Below are 20,585 nucleotides of genomic sequence, written 5' to 3' on the forward strand. Positions count from 1 at the left end.
ACCCTAAAATCTTAGCAATGCTTTTGGAAGGATGTTGTTTTTTTTTTTTTTTCTTTCTGCCTAAGGTTAATTCTGTCCATGGTAGTTTTTTATTGGTTTCATTTTGAATCTGTTTTTGTTCTCTCATTCCAAAAATACAGGAATTATTTTGTTTATGTCTTACAGTACTTATGGCATTTGCTTGACATTATACATTTATATATTTGTACCCTCTATTGTGGCAAAGACCACATTTTGTTCATCTGTGGATATCTAAGGTCTGGTTTAGAGCTGATCACATGCTCAATACTCAGGGAAGTTTATTTACCCTGTTAAGAGTATAAATCAAGCCCATAGTTTCCTATTTCTGTGTTGCTTCAGATTAAAATCTAAAAAAATTGACACATAATCCTAAAACAACATTTATTTTTTTAAGTTTATTTATTTTGAGAGAGGGAGAGAGAGTAAGCATGTGCAGGGGAGGAGGAGAGACAGAGAGAGGGAGAGAGAGAATCCTAAGCAGGCTCTGCACTGTCAGCTCAGAGCCCAATGTGGGGCTTGATCTCATGAACCATGAGATCATGACCTAAGCCAAAATCAAGAGTTGGATGCTTAACTGACTGAGCCACCCAGGTGCCCCTAAAATAACATGTTTTTGACTGAAATTAGTATCATTCATTTCAAAAGTTTAATATACTTTTTAATAAACTCTTTTTATATATCAGGGGCTGGCACAAAGAATTTAAATGCAAGTAATACATGGTTGCTTTAGAAAAAAGGAAACCTAAGGGACATTTTTGTCTTGATACAGGAATAGCATGAGATAAAATATAATACTATTATTCATACCTTATAATAATGTACTCATACTTAATTCTGTTGTAAATTTTGGTGACAACATATAAATCCTAAAGAGGAAACTCACCAGGATCCTTCCTGAGGATGGTATAACCCTGTGGAAGCCCTCCCACAAACACTCCCGTGTTCCCTCCGATAATAGTGCTCCCATTCGGTGTGGCCGAGGAACCTATGGAAAAGGAGATGAGAATTTCAACTTCCCCAGAATAATCTGGGTTCTGTTCACTTAACAAATGATTAAACCCTTCACTGAGCTTCTGGATACCACTCTTTCTTGGTTCTCCTCTTTGTTGTCTTTCTTCAATGGTTCTTCCTCGCTGTCCCAACATCTTGATGCTGGAAGGACCAGGTCTCCTGCCTTCTCAGATCTCTTTCTCTCCCCACATACATGGGTATACGAAGTCCTCTAGATGACTTGGAGTGCTTGGCACCTATGTGAACCACCAGCCCCAAAGACCAGAGGAGGCCTGGGTCCCCAACTATGTTGTGTTCACAGCACACATCTGTTATAATTTCTAACTCCATTCTTCCTTTGAAGGAGAGGTGTTTTTTTGTTTCTTCAGACTCAGAGCCCAAACCACTCTAATTAGCCTTACTTCCATGTGGTCCCTTGGTAAGTGCATGCCATCCTCAGCTGACAATTCCCAATGTATATCTTTAGTCTGGAACTCTTCCCTGAACTCAGACTTGTACCCAGAAGTCTACCTGATATTTCCACTTGGATGCCTCATAGATACCTAAGACTGACCATGTTAACACTGAACATCTCTCTCTATATCAGCTTCCCCCATGATCCTGTCAACCTTAGTTATGGCAGCTACATTCTTCCAGTTGCCCAGACCCCAAACTTAGCAGTCATGTTCTACATTAGGGACTAGCAAACTCGTTATGTAAAAGGCCAGGTAGTATATAATTTAGGCTTTGTAGACCAGGCAGCTTTAAGTGGTCACAGGCAATACAAAACAAATGGGTAAAGTTGTGCTCCAATAAAACTTTATAAAATAATGATGAGCAAGATATGGCCCACAAGGGGCTTGCCAATCCTGCTCTACTGGAATCAAATCCTTTTTTTTCTTTTTTTAAGTAGGCTTTATACTCAGCACAGAGCCCAATGTGGGGCTTGAACTCACAACCTCAAGATCAAGACTCGAGCTGAGATCAAGAGTCAAATGCTTGACCCACTGAGCCACCCACACACCTCTTGAATCTAATCCTTTTAATTTAACATTTACAATATACCCAGATTTCTCATTATATACACAATTTTACTTCTTTGGTTCAAGAAACCATTTTTTTATTGCCTGAATTATTTTGTAATTATTACAGAAGTTTGTTAACTGCTCTCCATGTTTCCACCCTTGTTCCCTTTAAAATTCATTTCAAAAGAGCAGCCAAAGTGTTCTTTTTAAAGAAAGAAGTCATAACATGTCACTCCTTTCTTGAAATTCTCCAATGGCTTCCCTTTTGCCAAGTAAAAGTCCAGAAAACCCTATGTAAAAAGCCCTAATGCCTCCCTGATTGTAGCCTATTATTAGCCCCTTCACCCCACTCTTTCTCATGGTGACCTCTTTGTTGGTCCTTAACATGCCATACATATGTTCCTACCTCAGGGCCCTGGCACCTACTATTCTGTTGGCTTGAAACATTCTTTTCCTGGATATTTTCCTGGCTTATCCACCTACTCTCTTTTAGGTCTCTGTTCAAATGTCACCTTACCAAAGAAGACTTCTCTAACAGTCTTTTATGAAATCAAAACATTCCCCTCTCCAATACATGCATGCGTGCACACACACACTTTCTCTCTTATCTTGCTTTATTATTCTCAGAATATACACTACCTGATACTTGTTCAATATTTATTCTGTTTCCTGCCCCTCTTCCGCCTAAAATGTAAATTCTGCTCTTTGTAGCCAGTGTTTCTAGAGCAATCCCTGGGACACAGTAGGTGCTCATTACAATTCCATATTTCCTGAATAGATTAATAAAAGCCTGCATCATTATACAGGTACTGTAAGTGTTTTATAATTATCTACGGATAGTAGATAGGGTAGGATGGAAAGAATACTAAACTTAAAATTGCAAAGACAGGATAAGTAAGTGTTGAAAGAATGCTGCCTACCAGCTGTGCAAATTGGGAAAAGCTATTTACCTTTTCTGAGCCTCAGTTTCATCACTTCCAAAATGTATGTAATGACTGCTTTACTTTGTCTTTCGCAGGTCAAAAATAAAATGAGAGAACATAAGTAAAAGCCCTTGCAGACTGTAAAGCATTGCAAAAGACAAAATTGCTACTGATGACTTTGCTCTTATTTTTGCTTTACTGAAACGGTGCGTAAAGGAGGAAATGGTTGCCAGACTTCATCATTTTGGGAGCACCCCAAAGGCAAATTCAACAGCAATTCAGGCAAAATGGAGAGGAAATAAACGTGAAAAAAGAGATGTAGAAATATAAGCAACAGAAAAGTATGGCAACGTTAGCATATCAATAGAACCATTCATATAAATAGCTCTTACCTGTATACTGCCCATCAAGTGTGATTTGGCCGAAAGCCTGATGCCTAATAGCAATTATTTCGTGCCATTTGCCATCGTTATATTGTTTACCACCATCATTAGTTGTAGTAACTTCCATTGAAGAGCCCTTAAGGAAACAAATGAGTGAATGAGTGAGTGAATGAATGTATATGTTTACAAACTCACACACATATATTTGTAGATTTGCTAAAAACCAGTTTATAAGCTTTGACATCCCCATGATGCAAGCATGCCTATATTTCAACAGAACTCAAAGTGAAAGTTGATGCCTGACATCATTCTGGATTTTCTGTGATGTCCTCCTAGAAACAGTACTCAAATCTGAAAAGATCCTCTCTGTGGAATAAAAAATCTCTTAAAAGTACACTTGCATTTTGAGAACTTATATTCATTAGAAAGATAATGAATCTTCTACTCTAAAAGTTTAGCTCTTAAGAATTTTGGTAGAAATATGAAAAAAGAACTTAAAACTAATACAATGCCATTGAATCTATATTGTGCTAAAGGTAGGGAAATATCTGGCAAAAAGTTTTTCTCTGGCAAAAACATTCACTATACTGCTAATAAGTAGAAGGAATGAGATTCATATAAAAATTAGCCAGTTATCAACACATTGAACATAAATGCATAGTTAAACTTAGTACTCATTGCCTTGTAATCTTAAATCTAGCATTGAAACTTCTATCTAAGGTCATACTATCATAGTTAAAAATGAGTTCCTAAGCAGTTAAGAGTAGGAAATGGCAGGGGTGCCTGGATGGCTCAGCCAGTTAAGCATCTGACTTCAGCTCAGGTCATCATCTCAGGGTTCATGATTCGAGCCCCATTTAGGGCTGTTAGCACAGAGCCTACATCAGATCCTCTGCAACCTCCCCTTCCCTCCCCTGCTCTCTCTCTCTCTCTTAAAAAAAATAAATAGGGGCATCTGTGTGGCTCAGTCAGTTAAGCGTCTGACTTCAACTTAGGTCATGACCTAGCAGTCTGTGAGTTCAAGCCCCTCATCAGGCTCTGTGAAAACAGCTCAGAGCCTGGGGCCTATTTCAGATTCTGTGTCTCCCTCTCTCCCTGCCCCTTCCCTGCTTGCTCTCTCTCACTCTCTGTCTCAAAAATAATAAACATTAGGGGCGCCTGGGTGGCACAGTCGGTTAAGCGTCCGACTTCAGCCAGGTCACGATCTCGCGGTCCGTGAGTTTGAGCCCCGCGTCAGGCTCTGGGCTGATGGCTCGGAGCCTGGAGCCTGTTTCCGATTCTGTGTCTCCCTCTCTCTCTGCCCCTCCCCCGTTCATGCTCTGTCTCTCTCTGTCCCAAAAATAAATAAGAAACGTTGAAAAAAAAAAATTAAAAAAAAAAATAATAATAAACATTAAACAAAGTTAAGAGTACGAAATGGCAGATATCAAGAACAGAGATTAGCAGAAAGGAGGTAAGGGTAAGGAAACAGAAAGAAGTAGAAGAGAAACCTTCCATCTGAGTACTTCCTAGCCAAGTGGACACTTTTTGGCATATCATGCTTAGTACAGTGTTACTTTTTTTAGCGTTCATGAGCAAATAAGCCTAGGTAGGAGATATTTCAACTTTGTCACCATCATCAGTTACTACCACTACTATCAAAGAAAAAAACAACCAGAAAATTACTCCAAACCTTCTAAATGAAAATAAATTTCTTTCTTAATGAAGGTAATTTTCTTAGCAATAATTAACTTCAAATCCAATAAAAAAATGTTTAAACCAAAATAGGACTGGGTAAAATATTACAAAATATTTTTTTAATTAGTTGGATGGAGTGTTTGGCCAAACTCCTATAATTTTGGAATACTGTTTTTCCAAAAGAGAAAAGTAATAATTATCTGATGTAATTGAAGGTTTGTATCACAAAAAGTGCAATGTGAGTCACACCATCTTAAGTAAAACATTTCTGTATGTATTTCCCTAAAATAGCTTCGGCAATGTAACATGTCCATTCTACATATTTAATTGGCTCCTGTCAGGCCTCATACAGCGCATGACAACATGTATGACATACAGAAATTCATATCGCAAAAAAACAGCTTTTAATTTCCCATGAGGATGAGTGGGTTGTTTCTCATGTGGACAGTGTCCCAACTTTTATAGACAACTCGATCAGCTAGAAAGATGACCATTTGGTATATCTGTTTTCTAGTCCTTGAATTTTTGTAGGTTGGCTTTCTTTATATCTCTTTCCTCTACATACTCTTTTATTTTCTTCAACCCTATTTCAGCATTTTAATATTTTACAAACACACATTTCATTATCGTAGTTTAATAATTAAAACCAGAACTGGTGTCGTGCCCAATTAATGTGCCCTGGTAGCATGCCCATTAGTTTTTCCATTAGTGAATTCAACAATACTAATGGGATTACTAGCATGGGATGCTAATTGGGCGTGACATAAGAAACTGGCTTACTTCTTAGCATACCCTTGCTAATGATGAAATTAATGAGCATTTTATTAAATGCTGTCTCATCAAAGTGTACTTAGTTAGCGTTAAAATTGTTACAAACGATGCTGCATTCTAAAGATCAGGTGTCTGAGTAAGTGGTTCTTCATGTTATGTTTGGCAACAATTTGAAGCATTAACAGTTCTCTACATCAGAAATTACATTCACTGGAGACAAATTCGAGTACATAACATAGAGCTTCGGGATGCCAAATTTGCTTTATACTTGGAAGAACTTAGCATGTTATTCTTTTGTGATCATTTGAAAAATATACTCCCCGACCAATGTTAAGAGAATAATTCTACGATCGATCCTAGTATCATAGCATGCAGTTTATTCTTTCCATTTGGAAAACATGAGACATGTTAAATAAATGCCATTCACACTTGTTTGCAGCTTTCTTCTTTTTATTTTTTTTTTATTTTTTTTATTTTATTTTTGGGACAGAGAGAGACAGAGCATGAACGGGGGAGGGGCAGAGAGAGAGGGAGACACAGAATCGGAAACAGGCTCCAGGCTCCGAGCCATCAGCCCAGAGCCTGACGCGGGGCTCGAACTCACGGACCGCGAGATCGTGACCTGGCTGAAGTCGGACTCTTAACCGACTGCGCCACCCAGGCGCCCCTTTCTTCTAATGAAATCAGAATGTTATGTGAATTTCTTCTTAACATCACTGAACATAAAACATTTAAATGATTCCCACAAGTCATTATTGGCCAATAAAATATCATTTAATCAGGTATATACAAGTAGAAATTAATAAAATAAAGAATGGGAGATAATAGCTGGTAGAGACTTAGGCAAAAAATACAGCAATTAAGAATCGGAGGAACTTTACTGTGAATCTTCACAATAATTCCAGGTGTTCGGTTCAAAATATGCGAACACATATCCAATTTTAAATATTATGAAGAATCTTTCCTCCTACCCCAAATACTTATTCACAGAATGCATTTGATCGTTGAAAGAAAAGCAAATAAGTTTTTACACCTATAGCTTCTCTGTAGGATTACACTGTTATATAAGGAATTCATGACTTAAGTTTATTAACATATTTCTAAAAACACACACAATAACTTCAAGTTGTTTTGAAACGATGTGCTAGACAGCAGTGACTTTAAGTTACTATAAAAGGCTCTTTTCACAATTCAAATTTAACTCTTTTGAATGGATTCAGGAAAGTAACTTAAAAATAATCATCACTTAAAGTCAAAGTTTCTAACAAACTGAGAAATTAAGACAAATAAGAACTAAATTGTTAAATGATCATTAAAGAGCTGGAAATTGTATCCTAGAAAATGGGTAATTTTCTTCAATTATAAGTATACTTTCCCATAGTTATTCAGTCAGTCAGTCAAACTGTCAACAGATATTTATTTATTGAGCATTCTAAGGACTTAGCCGCAGGGATATGTTTCAGGACAAAGCAGAAAGACTTTGCCCTCACCGGTCTATATAGTCTGATACCAAAGATATGTTAAGCAAGTAACTACTTGTCTGATGAGTACAATAAGGTGTTCATTAGATAATCTTATCTCATATAAAGACAAAGGACAGAGAACTGGCAAAATATAAATAATTTGAACATCAATGGGAAGCATATAAAACTCCTAACTTCTTTAAATCTGGGATACCTCTAACTTTCTACAGACAGCTGTATTCCATATTCTGTCCTAAAAACAGAACAAACAATGGAAGAACATTCAAGATTTTCTCCATTCCTCTGGTTCAACAATTCTTGGTCTGAAAATATGTAGAGCCTTCATTAAAAAGTTAGCAGATATGTCTACTTAACCTGCATTAGAGTATAAATTCCCCAGTAGTGGGGAAGGATACAGCCTCTGCTAGCTGGAGCTCACTGTTTCATACATAGATGGCATCAGTCCCAAGACCATTTAGTATAATATATCTGATTACACTTTCTCGAGTACATCCTAAGGTAATCCTGCTCAACTGATACCTTATTTTCTTTTTAATAAATTCATTGTCACTTTCCTGAAAATGCAGGCAACTTTTGCCTTATGGAGAGATACTATTATTTCAGATAAAAAAATCACTTGCCAGGCATCATTAAACCCTTCCATCCCCCTGTTCCTCCAACTTTTGGCCATACCAATTTGATTAATACTTGGCTGGCACCTACCAACTTTTTATACAGGTTAGGATTTGAGTATAGAGAGTAGGGACAGAGCAGCTGGAAAGGTAATGACAGCAATGAGTGCTCTAAGTAATTATCTGAGGGAGAAGGGAAAGGGACAGAAATTATTGGCAATGTCCTGTGAATGCTTCCCTGAACTCTGCTATTGTCTCTTACACTGGACTATCTGATCACTGAAAAGGCAATGACAACGATGAGACAGAGTTTTCTGGCAGCCATTCTCAGGATCATAATGACAATCCTGTGGCTGAGTGGAGTTAACTCGTTTACCCTCCTGTTCTGCAGCATGTTAAGGTACCACATTCTCCCCAAAGGGAAACAACACTGTCCAAAGAGGTGGCAGTCGTGCTTCAGGTCTGGTGAAATCATTTTTGGATTAATTCTGCAAAGACTTTGCCCCACATGTTTGGAGTGCGTGTGTGTACAAGTGTGTGTGCCCGCATGTATGCGTATGGTACTGGATACCGGCGATGAACAACCTAGGCCAGTATCTGGTTGCAAATGTAGCTCTGGGATGTGCATGGTCATCTAGAATCACACAGACACTGGGATGGACATTCATGAAGGACATGGCCAACTGTAAGTGCAAGGCAGCATGAAGCCACCATAGGACATCTCTCCGAGTACTGTTCCTTCCCTGCCCTCTCCAACTTGGGCAGAGACTCTGTTCTCCAACTGGGGGAGAAGAGGCCCAGATGAGCAACGGGAAGTAGGGAATGGCATCGCATTCATTTCTCACCACTGTGCTCCAGTGCATAACTGCATAACACAGTGCCGGGAGTACAAAAGTTGTGTAACCAAATGGCATTGAACGAAATAAAGTAAATCCAGGGCCAGTGTCATCACTAAATTATTGTGTGACCCTAGTTAAACCACTTCCTCTAAAGCTGGGATGAAAACAATACCTACCTCAAGTGGCCACTTCAAGAATGAAGTCAGATAATTAATGTGAACCCACTTTGTATACTTTCAAAGCTCTATGACTAAGCGGTTACACAATTAAGGTTTTTCTCTATCTGGCATCTTCTCAAATATTCCCGGATATTAATAGGTTGAGGAAAGAAACACAGAGCCAGATTTTTCTTTCTCGTTGACATTCTTCTATTTTACCGTACTGTTTTCCTCTCTTTTCATGATTTTTTGTTGATTTTTACCATCTAGCATTTAGTCTCTCTTTTCACCTTGTTAATTTGGATGTTCTGGGAACATCTTCATTTTATCAATAATTAATGTCTTTTTCACAGCATTTAAAATAAAACATTCTTGCCTATCCATTTTATGAAAATAAGACACCAACGCGATCTATTCCCCTACTGCCTTCTCCACTAGGTTGATACCTTTAGAAACTTTTAAATCACTCATCTTTCCCTCTCCTTCAACTTTCAGTAATTTTAGCACCAAACAACTATTAGAGGTGTATTTGTTTGTCCGCTTTGCCTTTGCCACGTGTCTCCTCTATTTCAAAGATTCTTTGGCAGTGTAAAACACATTTCTAGTCACACTGTCATTAAATATTTAAGGTGAACTTAGTATTGTCAGGTTTAATATTCACCACTGCTTTTCCTCTTTATAGTTCAGACTTTTTTTCTTTCCTTTTGGTTAGAAGCCAAAAGGCTTGATATATTTCCTTCCAATATGGCACATGGATGGCATTTTATCTGAGTCTCTGGGTATTTAACAAGCATTATTCTTTCATGTTAAAAAGCAGTATAATACTGGAGTTAAAAATCATGGTCTTTGGAGGTGGATTGCCAGGGTTTCAGTCCTGGCTTCATCACTGATTAGTTGGATGATGCCAGGGAAATTAATTTAACTGTGGCTCAGATTGTATTTTTACTTGTAAAGTGGGATTACGAGTATCCACATCAGAGTTGTGGTATTTAAATGTGTGTGTGCATGTGCGTGTGTGTGTGTGTGTGTGTGTGTGTACACATTGTGTGAACACTTACAGTAATGCCTGGCACATAGAGATCCTATAGAGGCAATAGTTTGCTTAATCTTGATTAAAACTTCATCAGTCCTTTCAATAAATTTATAATCCATTATTTATTAAAAGGATATCCTCTCCTACTTTAAATTCCATTATTTTCTCTCATCCTTTGTATCCTTTTTATCGTCCAGGTGTTTTTTGTTCTCCTTTTGAATTTCTTCTTAGTAGTCTCCATCTTTTTAAATCTTGTTACATATTTTGACCTGCTAATCTGAGGCTCAGAAGTATCTTCTTTCTAATTAATCTACTTAAAGTTCTCAAATGATAAATAATATTTTCAGTTCTGTAATTGAATCAACTTCAGCATGCTGGTTGTTGTATTTTCGTTCCCAATTGCCATCTGCCTGGCCTTCTGAGACAGCTGCTTCTTCTCCCGTTCTCTCTGGCTGCTGGATCTGCTTATGTGTGATGCTATTTCTTCTTTGCTCACTCACTGCCCACCTATGGACACCCCTTAGGAAACTGCAATTCTACAGGACACATAGAAGTCCTTGCGCCTGAGGACCTATCAAGTACTGGCCCTGTAGTTATCAGATCCCCATTGAAACACCAGGCAGAAAACTTTCTTCCTTGGTTTTTCCAGCTGCCAACTCATGGCTCTTCCAACATCCTGAAACACCAAGGGCCCACCCTGCCTCTTGAGGCCCCTGAAAGGAGCCTGGCATGATGCTCAAATACATCTAGTCCAGCAGGCCCTGCCTTTCCTCTCCAAGGTGTGAGGGTGTTCGGGATGTATTAAGAGGTGATCCTCCCCTGGAGCTCTTGGCCCATGCCTTAGATCAGGGAGGAAAAGTCATGCCAGCTTTACAGTGTAATGTAAAACATTTATTTGGCAAGCATAATTTATGACTTAGATCAGCAGTTTTAAGTTGAAAACCTGAGGGAACAGAAAGTAAAACATCTTTTACAAAGTTTTACTCATTTCTCAATTACTCACAGGCCCAATACAGTGCCTAATGTCAAATTCCTACCAATATTTGTTTAACTAAAGGGAAGACAACTATTCAATGCTTTCCCATTGCCCTTAGGAAAAGTTTATATCTTCGCATTTGCTTACAAGGCCCTACATGACTTGGTTTCCACCCAGCTTTTCAACCTCACACTTTTCTCTTTGTTTCATCCCTCAGCCATCTTGGATTCATCTCAATGTATACAATGTCATGTTCTTATGTACCTCGGGCACTTAAGATTTGCTATTTGCTCTGCCTGGAAATTATATTCCCAGTGCCTTCCTCGATCTTTCATTAGTATCTCCTATGTCCTGTCCCACCTCAAACACACATCTTCCTGAACAGACATACGCTCTTGTTCTGACCGACTTTTCCTCATTGTTTTGCATCTCAGTTAAATACCACATTTTCAGAGAAGATTGACAACTCAGCAAAGAAAGCCCTTTTATTTTATGCTCCCATAATGCTTAGCATTTTTTACTTCTCTTTCTTAATATACATGAATACTTTAAATTAGTTTTTTCAGTGTATCCTCCTCAGACTGTTTCATAAGGGCATGGGCACATTTAACTTTAAAACTATTGCAGTCTGCAACACCCAGCATTATACTACCTGATAGGCCCTTAAATAGTTGTTGGCAAACAAAGGAGGCATGGAGAGAGGAAGGAAGGAAAGAAGGAAGGAAGAAAGAGTCGGGGGAGACAGAGAGAAAGAGGGAGAGAGGAGGAAGAGAGAAAGTGGAAGAATAAAGGGTGATATAATTTTGCTTACAAGGAAAATAACCAGCCTTTTCAAATTTACATAAAACTTTTCCCTTTATGATAAGACAGCATACGGTTGTTAAGCATGTAGACTCTCAGTCAGACTATGTGGTTTGAAAGTCAGCTCTGCTATTTCAGCTGTGGGAGAGTCATCACCACCATGGTAGGTTTCATTTTCTCCATTGGTAAAGTGGGGCTAATAATAGTACTTACCTCCAAGCTTTTGGTGAGGATTCAGTGTGAAAATACAAGCGCTTACCTCAGTATCTGGCACCTAGGACGCTCTCAGAAATATCAAGTCTTATGACTACTCATTTACCTGAGGATCGAAAAGAAAATAAGGACGTCCATTCTTCAACTGAAGTGCAAAATACTCTTCCTGATTGCCAGGTGATGCAGCAAAGACAATCAAACCTTCAGGCACCCTTGTTCGAAAACTGGCCTTAATGCCTGGAGACAAGTGCAATCAGCAAATCAGTGCTGGGGTTTTGTTGATTCTTTCTGATAAATGTACATTTACTTTCATTATTATTTATGATGCAGTGAGTACAGTCAGGGAATTATACACAGCAATGGACTGGTCCTAGCCATTTGGTTTTAAATACAACCTATTATGAATGCCAACCTGTTCTTGGAGACTCAAGCCTGCACTCCCACTAATCAATATATAATGTACTTTAAATTTATGCAAAACTCATCAACATATAAAGACATGTTGTCAACCCAAAACTGGATATTCAGAGTATCAACGTGAAAATATTATCAGAGCCATAAAAATAAATGGGTTTTTGACATGAATGAAAGGACCACAGGGCACCTCATTTAAAATGCCTATATTTAAAGAATCAATCTAGTAATAGAAGCTAAGAACTGGAAAGACCTGCTATGAAGCAGCCCAGAGAGCTAATTTTCTGAAACAGGATCCTGTAACCAAATGGTCTACAGCCTTTAAAAGTTCAGGGTCTCCTTCACCCTTCAGATAACCTACGAGCACTGCCCTTGACACAGAGTGCTCTTGTCTCACAGGAATTTCCCCAGCTCTGGAAGCAGGGGAAGCTTGTGATGGTCTCATAAACTGTCTTCCCACTACCCTACATGGTCCCAACTCCATTCAATCTGGAATCCCACTCACTTACAGCACTCTTCCTGTGTATCACACACTTCATGTTTTGAAAGTGGCAAAGAAGTTTAAGAGGTGCAGTCTTTGTTCTCAAAGAGTTTCCAGTTTAGTTGGAAATTAAAACAAAAAATGTATGTGTCTTAACAGGCAAATCGTACAAGGAGAATAAAATAAGAGGTCAAGAACTTATGTAAGAATCAAATACCAGCTTGAGATCACAATATTAAATAATTAGTGAAACTGATTTGAGTAGTAATACAGTCAACCATAACTATGGAAGTTTGAAGGAGAGAAAGCCCCCTTCAGGCTGGGCTGGTAACCAAGTTTCTTACATAGATGGGGTTTTAATTGGGGATCAACAGACTGCACCTGCTGCAGGAGCCCTGTCAGACTCATCTTTCCACCCCATTCATCCCATGATGGCTAGGTGCACTTATTAAATATTTTGAGAGTCTGGAGGAGGAGAAATGAGAGGGGGTGCATCAGAGGTAAGGGGGAAGTTTTAGCATAATTGTGGAGACAGGGAAGCAGAAGTCATTTCGTGAGTACTGTATTATCATTTTTTAACTATGCATCAATGCAACATTCACATTAACTGAGTACTCTGCTACACAGTAAAAAAGAAAAAAAACTAACAAGCCAGTGCCTGACATTAACTTAACTTCTAGCTAAGAAAACAGACAAAACAAAATCCAGTAATGAGGTGTGATAAGTGATATAGACATATTTATAAGACATAATTTGATTCAAAAGGATTGAGGCAGGTTTTACAGAAAATATGATGCTTGAAATTGTTTTCAGAAAGTAGAAAGGACTTTAGGGGAAACCTCAAAGGGCTAGAGGTGTGGAAAGTATTAAAGAATGTTGGACGTGAGGGAGTTCAGATGAATCTGGAAAGACGGGCAAGACCACATCTTAGCCTATCTGCCATAGACTATCTAGCTTGAGAAGCTTGGGTAGAAGACAAAGATGAAAAGGCAGGTTGTGTGATAAGTATCTTTAGAGTGAAGTTTTTTTAACACTTTAACAGCAAAGGCAATCCTGGAATATGGGCTTCAGACTTTCCCAAGAGGCAACTCAAATTTTTCCCAGCCTTCTTAGCTTCTGCATCTTCAGCTTCCAGGTTTTTTTGTGCTTTGGCCCTTTGAAACATATTTGTCCTACGCATTTTGATATTACATTGCCTCATATTCCGATTCTCTTCCTCCTAGCTTCTAGGACATTATTATGTCCTTGTTAGACTTATACCTGGTCTCTCCCAGTGTCTCTCTGACTCCACAAAATAAGATTCTTGGTCCCAACAAATCACTCTTCGGTGTTCAAATTCATTTGAATCCTTGCTACTAGTTCATCTCTCGTACTAAATTTACTTAGCTAAATTCCAGATTGGAATTTACCCTATAGACTAAAGGAAGGTATTAAACCTTGGGTGCAGAAAGGGAATAGGGTGCTCAAAGTCAGGATTAAGGCAACCAAACTAATGGGGGGATATATGAAAGATACAGATAATTTAGCCACAGAGGAACCAGTTAGGATATCACTGTGCTTTGGGGGAATAAGATGATAAAATTTTTAATTAAGAACTGACAAGTAACTAAATGGGTTGAAAGGAAAACTCTGTATATTTTAGAAGAAACTCATTAAGACATGTTGATATGAGGTGATGATGTGGGACTACATGGTGAATCCTTTTCATCAATCACTGGAGGGAAAAAGCATCATTATTAACAGAAATAGAAAGGTCAGGTAAAGAAGAAAATATGGGGTTGAGGACATAAGTTCAGTTGGGGTACAATGCATTTATATTAGTTATGTTAAAACCTATCCATCATTTAGAAACAAGAAACTAAATCTTAGAAAAGAAGATGAGTCTAGAAAAATAAATTGGCAAACACCTGTCAAGAATCCATGTCTCCTGGAGGCAGAATATAGAGAAAGAAGAACCACCTTTAGGGGAAATGCCCCACATTTAGAAAATAAAAAAAACAAATAAAATAAATGAAACAAAAAGAAAAGAAACAATAACAAAGTCAGAACAATGATGATAATACTGTAAAACAGAAGCCTAGATAAGAGAACGTTAAGAAGGCAAAGTTCGTTAACCATGTGACACTTCCTGTAAGCCCAGAATAATTACACCTCAAGAAAAGATTACAAAGCTGATACTTACTAATCATTAGACATAATCATTTTCAGTAGAACGCAATGGTCCAGAGCCCAAACTACTGGGTGATAAGAATTGAGAGAATGGATGAATAAGTAATGTATATACAACACTCATCACAAAAATCTGATAAAGAAGGAAATGGGAGGCAAAGAAATAAATTACTTGGGTACACCAATCAAGTTAAAGGAGGAGACACCTGCCAGCAAAAGCACAGACTTGGTCAAAGTGTGGTCGACAGTGTGACTAGAGAACAGTTCTATCTCTACCAACTCTTCTCCTCTTAAGCTTCTCTCCTTCGGGTCTAGAGTAGTTCTCTCCAACAGACATCTTACCTTCTTGTTATTGTTTTTCAAATTTTATATGTGATATCAAATACTATAATTAAAACTATTACTTTAAAATTAAACACCTGGCAGCATTTGGGTGGCTCGGTAGGTTAAGCGTCAGACTCCATCTCTGGTCAGGTCATGACCTTATGGTTCATGAGATTGAGACCTGTGTGGGGCTCTGCACTGACATCACGGAGCCTGCTTGGGATTCTCTCTCTCCCTCTCTCCCTCCCTCCCTCTCTCCCTCTCTCCCTCTCTCTTTGCCTATCTCTCTCTCTCTCCCTCTCTCTCTCTCTCTCTCTCTCTCTGCCCTTCTCTCTCTCTCTCTCTGTCTCTTTCTCTCAAAATAAATAGATGAACTTAAAAAATAAATAAAAAATTAAACAGATGAAGGTGATTTCATACAAATAGCTACAATTCAGGACATGAAGATGACAAAATTCTCTATTACTGTACTGGTGGCATCTATGTGGCAATAGACAGGAGAGCAACAGTAAGGATTTGAATGAGGGAAGAAATTAATTGATCTGGAAATACAATTACTTGTTCCTAACTGATAGGAAATGTATTAAATGGAATGGAATCAGGGTAAGAATTACAGGAATATTTAGCCAAGTTATACTTGGGAATAAGTCAACTAATATTACATGCTGTTCATGGGATATAAAAGTGCATGTGTTTTTCAGATACAGCATTTGATTTATAGATTTTACACTTGTGTAACAAAGAAATGCACTTTTAGCCCAACTAAAATATAATACTTTACACCAATGAAAGAAAATTTCCTATGAGAAGAGAGCATTTAGTGTAATAAAGGGTAATTTGATTTGAGGTTGTATGATCAACTTTCCCCTAGGTTTTCAAATAATTCAGTGTTGTCATTTTTTCCCTTACATTAGAAAGAATGAATTTTTTGCATGTATTCTAGGAAGAAATGATCAATGCACTCATCCACTGAAACTTCATGTTCTTGATAATATTGCCATAGACATAGATAAATCCTATCCTCTGAGCCCAAAGTCTTAAATCCTGTAATCAATTTTAAATAAACTAAATTCACATATAAATGTATTTGCATGTAAATATAACAATATAATAATTTATACAATATTTCAAAGAAAATGTTATTGAGTTTGCCATGAGACAGAATAGTAAAATGCCTAATTGTTCAAAATCATCACCCTTCCTTTTCCTGTAAGAAGATTATATATTTGTATGACCCCATCCATTGATTTTAGGCTCAGCCATGTGCCTTTTGTTGGGCAAAGGAATGGAAACAGACATGTGGCACCCTGAGAGAGCAGAAGTTTTTTGTTTTGTTTTGTTGTAATTTTTTTAATGTTTATTCATTCTCAAGAGAGAGAGACAGACAGAACAAGAGCAGGAGAGGGAGACAGAGAGGGAGACACAGAATTCAAAGCAGCCTCCAGGCTCTGAGCTGTCAGAAAGAGCTCAACACGGGGCTCGAACTCATGAGCAGTGAGATCATGACCTGAACCGAAGTCGGATGCTTAACCAACTAAGCGACCCAGGTGCCCCAAGAGCAGAAGTTTTAAATATAGATATGTGATTGAACTTGACCCTTCTTCCCCTATGCCTCATGCATGGGCTTTCATCCTGTCCCAAGAATAAGAAGACATTGGGCCAGAGCCAAGTGGTACCAAAGGAATTTTTACTTTAAAGCTTTGTGTTAAGGAGCATGCTGACTCAAATGAATAGAAGGGTAAGAAACATACATTTCACCCTTGCCTAAAATTTAGATTTTGATTTTAAAAAAAGAGAGGACATATTCTAAAGTTCAATATTTTTTGTTTCAAGTATCTGGATAAATAATACAGCATTCTTCTATCTCAATATTTATTCGTTCACTCCAGAAACATTTAAGGAAGGCATACTTTGTGCAGCTCTTTGGATACACAGATGTATAAAATACACGTTTTATAAAATAAAATGGTATAACATTTTAAAAAATCTAAAAATCCAAGATCTAGATAGAAATACTTAACTTTTATGCAAATATGTTTTATAACTTTAAATATTTAATCATAAAAGCAATACAGTTACAGGGCCATGGAATAGGCAAAGAGTTCTTAAATAATAAGGCAAAACTATAATAGAAAGGGAAAGGTGATAAATTATCCTATGTTAGAAATAAAAACTCTTGTCTAACAAAAGGCATGAATGGGAAAGTGAAAAGGCAACTAACGTAGTAGGAGAAGATATTTGCACTACATACTTGTGATAACAGATACATATCTAGAATACATCCTACAAATGCACAAGAAAAAGACAACCAACCCATTAGAAAATTGGGGGCAAATAGATTTTCAAGAAAGATTATAGCCAAGGGACCAATCAACAAAGAAAAGATGCTCAGGATCACTAGTCATCAGAGAAATGCAAAACAAAATGCAGTACCGCTAAACATCCACCAATATGGCTGAAATGAAATAGAAAATACAGGGGCACCTTGGTGGCTCAGTCGGTTAAGCTTGACTTTGATTCAGGTCATGATCTCACAGTTCATGAGTTTGAGCCCCACATCAGGCTTTGCACTGATAACACAGAGCCTGCTTTGGATTCTCTGTCTTCATCTCTCTCTGCCCCTCCCCTGCTGGCCCTTGCTTTCTCTCTCTCCTCTCTCTCTCTCTCTCTCTCTCTCTCTCTCTCTCTCTCTCTCACACACACACACACACAAAAATAAATAAACATTAAAAAATTAAATTAAAAAAAAGAAAATACAAAGTGTAGCCAAAAGGTAGAGTAACTGGAACGCTCACAAACTACTAGTGGGAGTATAAATTGATACAACCACTTTGAAAAACTGGCACTATTTATACATTATCCATATGTCTTCTAAATATATGCACACCACGTGATCTAGCTATTCCACTCCAAGGTATATATCCCCCAAAATTCATAGGTTCAGGAAGATATACAAGTACATTTATACTTGTATAGTGGTGGTATAATGAATTACTTTTCATTATACCATCAAACTGGAATGTGTACAAATGCCCATCAACTACAGAAAGGATAAAGAGATGGGATACAGTACAGCACTGAAAGTGAACAAACCAAACTACATTCAACTGCATGCATAAATCTCACAAACACGACATTCTGGAAAAAATACTAGGTAGAGTAGAATGCACACTGCGTAATCTCAACTATATCAAGTTTAAAACCAAGCAAATTAAATCAGTGGTGTCGGACATCAGGATAACGGTAGTCCTGGTTGTGACGTAGAACAGCTCTGCATAATGCAGAGCTTCTGGGGGCCCTGAAGATGGTTTATTTAATAATCTGGGTGCTGGATATGCAGGGCTAGTCAGTTTTTGAAATCCATCAACTTGTACACTTATGATTTTTGCACTTTATATACGTTAAACTTCAATACAGAAGTTTGCCAAAAATTAATAAATAATAGTTACGTAAAATTCAAACACTATAGAATTATAGAAGCTAAAAGTGAAAGTTCTCTGTAGTCCTACCTGCCATCATCAGAGAAACCACTGCCAACAATTTGGCAAATTTTTTCTCAGAATTTTTTACACACAAACTCTTGCATTTAGCACACACACAAAGGTCATTGTTTATTTGTTTTCTCCTTACTGAAATTGGAGTATATCACACATTCTATTCTACATGTTTCAAAAATAATTTTTAATATATATTGTATATATTGGAGGTGTACATAATATGATATACATATACATAGTAAAATGATTACTATAGTCAAGCTAATTAACATATCATACATTCACATAGTTATCATTTTTGTGTGCGTGATGAGTACATTTCAAATTACTCTCTTAGCGCCTTTCCAGTGTTCAATACAGTATTATTAAGTAGAGTCATCATACCTACATGTTAGATCTCTTATTCATCCTAAATAAACCCAACTTTGCACCCTTTGGCCAATATTTCCCTAGCTTCTGGTAACCACCATCCTACTCTGTTTTTATGCTTTTGAGGGATTTCTTTGTTTGTTTGTTGTTTTGCTTCTTATTCACATACAAGTGAGACCTTATAGTATGTGTCTTTCTCTGTGTGGCTTATTTCACTCAGCATAATATCCTTCAGCTTCATCCATGTTGTCACAAATAGTAGGATTTCTTTTTACGTGGCTGAATAATATTCCATTACATATATACATGTATGTATGTGTGTGTATGTGTGTGTATAGCATTTTCTTTATCCATTCATCCATTGATGGACGCTTGGGTTGTTTCCATATCTTAGCTATTGTGAGCAATGCTTCTGGTAAGTTTTTTTCACTTATTAACATATAGCAGATATCTTTCCACATCAGCTGACAACAATATATAGTCATTTCTCCAATGACTAAATACATTTACCATGGTTTATTTTATAATTTTATCATAGATAGCATTTAGTTAGTTTCTCATTTTTTATAGCAAAGGTATTATTGTGACAAACATTTTTTTTTGCATTTTTTTTTTAAATTTATTTTGAGAGAGACAGAGACAGTGCAAGGGGAAGAAGAACAGAGAGAGAGGGAGAGAGAGAATCCCAAGCAGTGTGAAGCCTTCCAGCGCAGAGCCCGATGAACCCACAAAGCGATTGAACCCATGAAGCTGTGAGATCATGACCTGAGCCAAAAGCAAGAACTGAACTCTTAACTGCCTGAGCCACCCAGGTGCCCCTTTTTTTCTTGCATTTTTAAACTCTAAGATAATGTCCAGTTGATAAGAGTAAATATTTAAAAATTAAAAATTGTATAAATATTGCTCCATCTATCACCTCTCACAACTAATAATTAATTCAGATACTTTTCCATAGTGTGAATGACCATTTCCCTAGACTCTGGCCGACAATAAACAGTTCAAAATCTGAGATGCAAAGAATGGGAACTCAGTGTTGTTTTTTGCACTTTACTGTATATATGCTAAATTTCATTTTTTATGTTATTAGTGATGATGAGATTTTTCAGATTTTCATATATATTTTCATAAATATATATATGTCAGCCATAAAAAAATAGCCATACATTTTTTTAGGAGCTATACACACCAATATCCTTTGCCCAACTTCAAAGACTTCATTTTATTTGTTTCTACTTAATTTACTTGAGTTCTGTACACATTTTGAATCATTCTGTGTTATGAATCATCATTCTCTGTCTCCTGGATTATTGTGGTTGTTTCCCCTAAATGATCTTCCTTTTTCCATCCTTGCTCCATGACTACCTCTTCCAACCAACCAACACACACACACACACACACACACACACACACACACACACACACACAC

At 37.5% G+C, this 20,585-nt stretch overlaps 1 protein-coding gene across 1 annotated transcript in view; it reads right to left on the bottom strand.

Moving 5' to 3' along the window:
* The window catches only part of USH2A (usherin), a 733,950-nt gene that overhangs the window by 434,487 nt on the left and 278,878 nt on the right, over nt 1-20,585 (bottom strand). Inside the window, exons 21-23 of the mRNA XM_049634559.1 lie at nt 12,012-12,142; nt 3,352-3,478; nt 905-1,006 (exon numbers count right to left, since the gene is read on the bottom strand). Of these exons, the coding sequence (XP_049490516.1) occupies nt 905-1,006; nt 3,352-3,478; nt 12,012-12,142 (360 nt within the window). The remainder of the gene's footprint in view (nt 1-904; nt 1,007-3,351; nt 3,479-12,011; nt 12,143-20,585) is intronic.

The sequence above is a fragment of the Panthera uncia genome, chromosome F1, assembly GCF_023721935.1.
Source record: "Panthera uncia isolate 11264 chromosome F1, Puncia_PCG_1.0, whole genome shotgun sequence".
Lineage (NCBI taxonomy): Eukaryota > Metazoa > Chordata > Mammalia > Carnivora > Felidae > Panthera > Panthera uncia.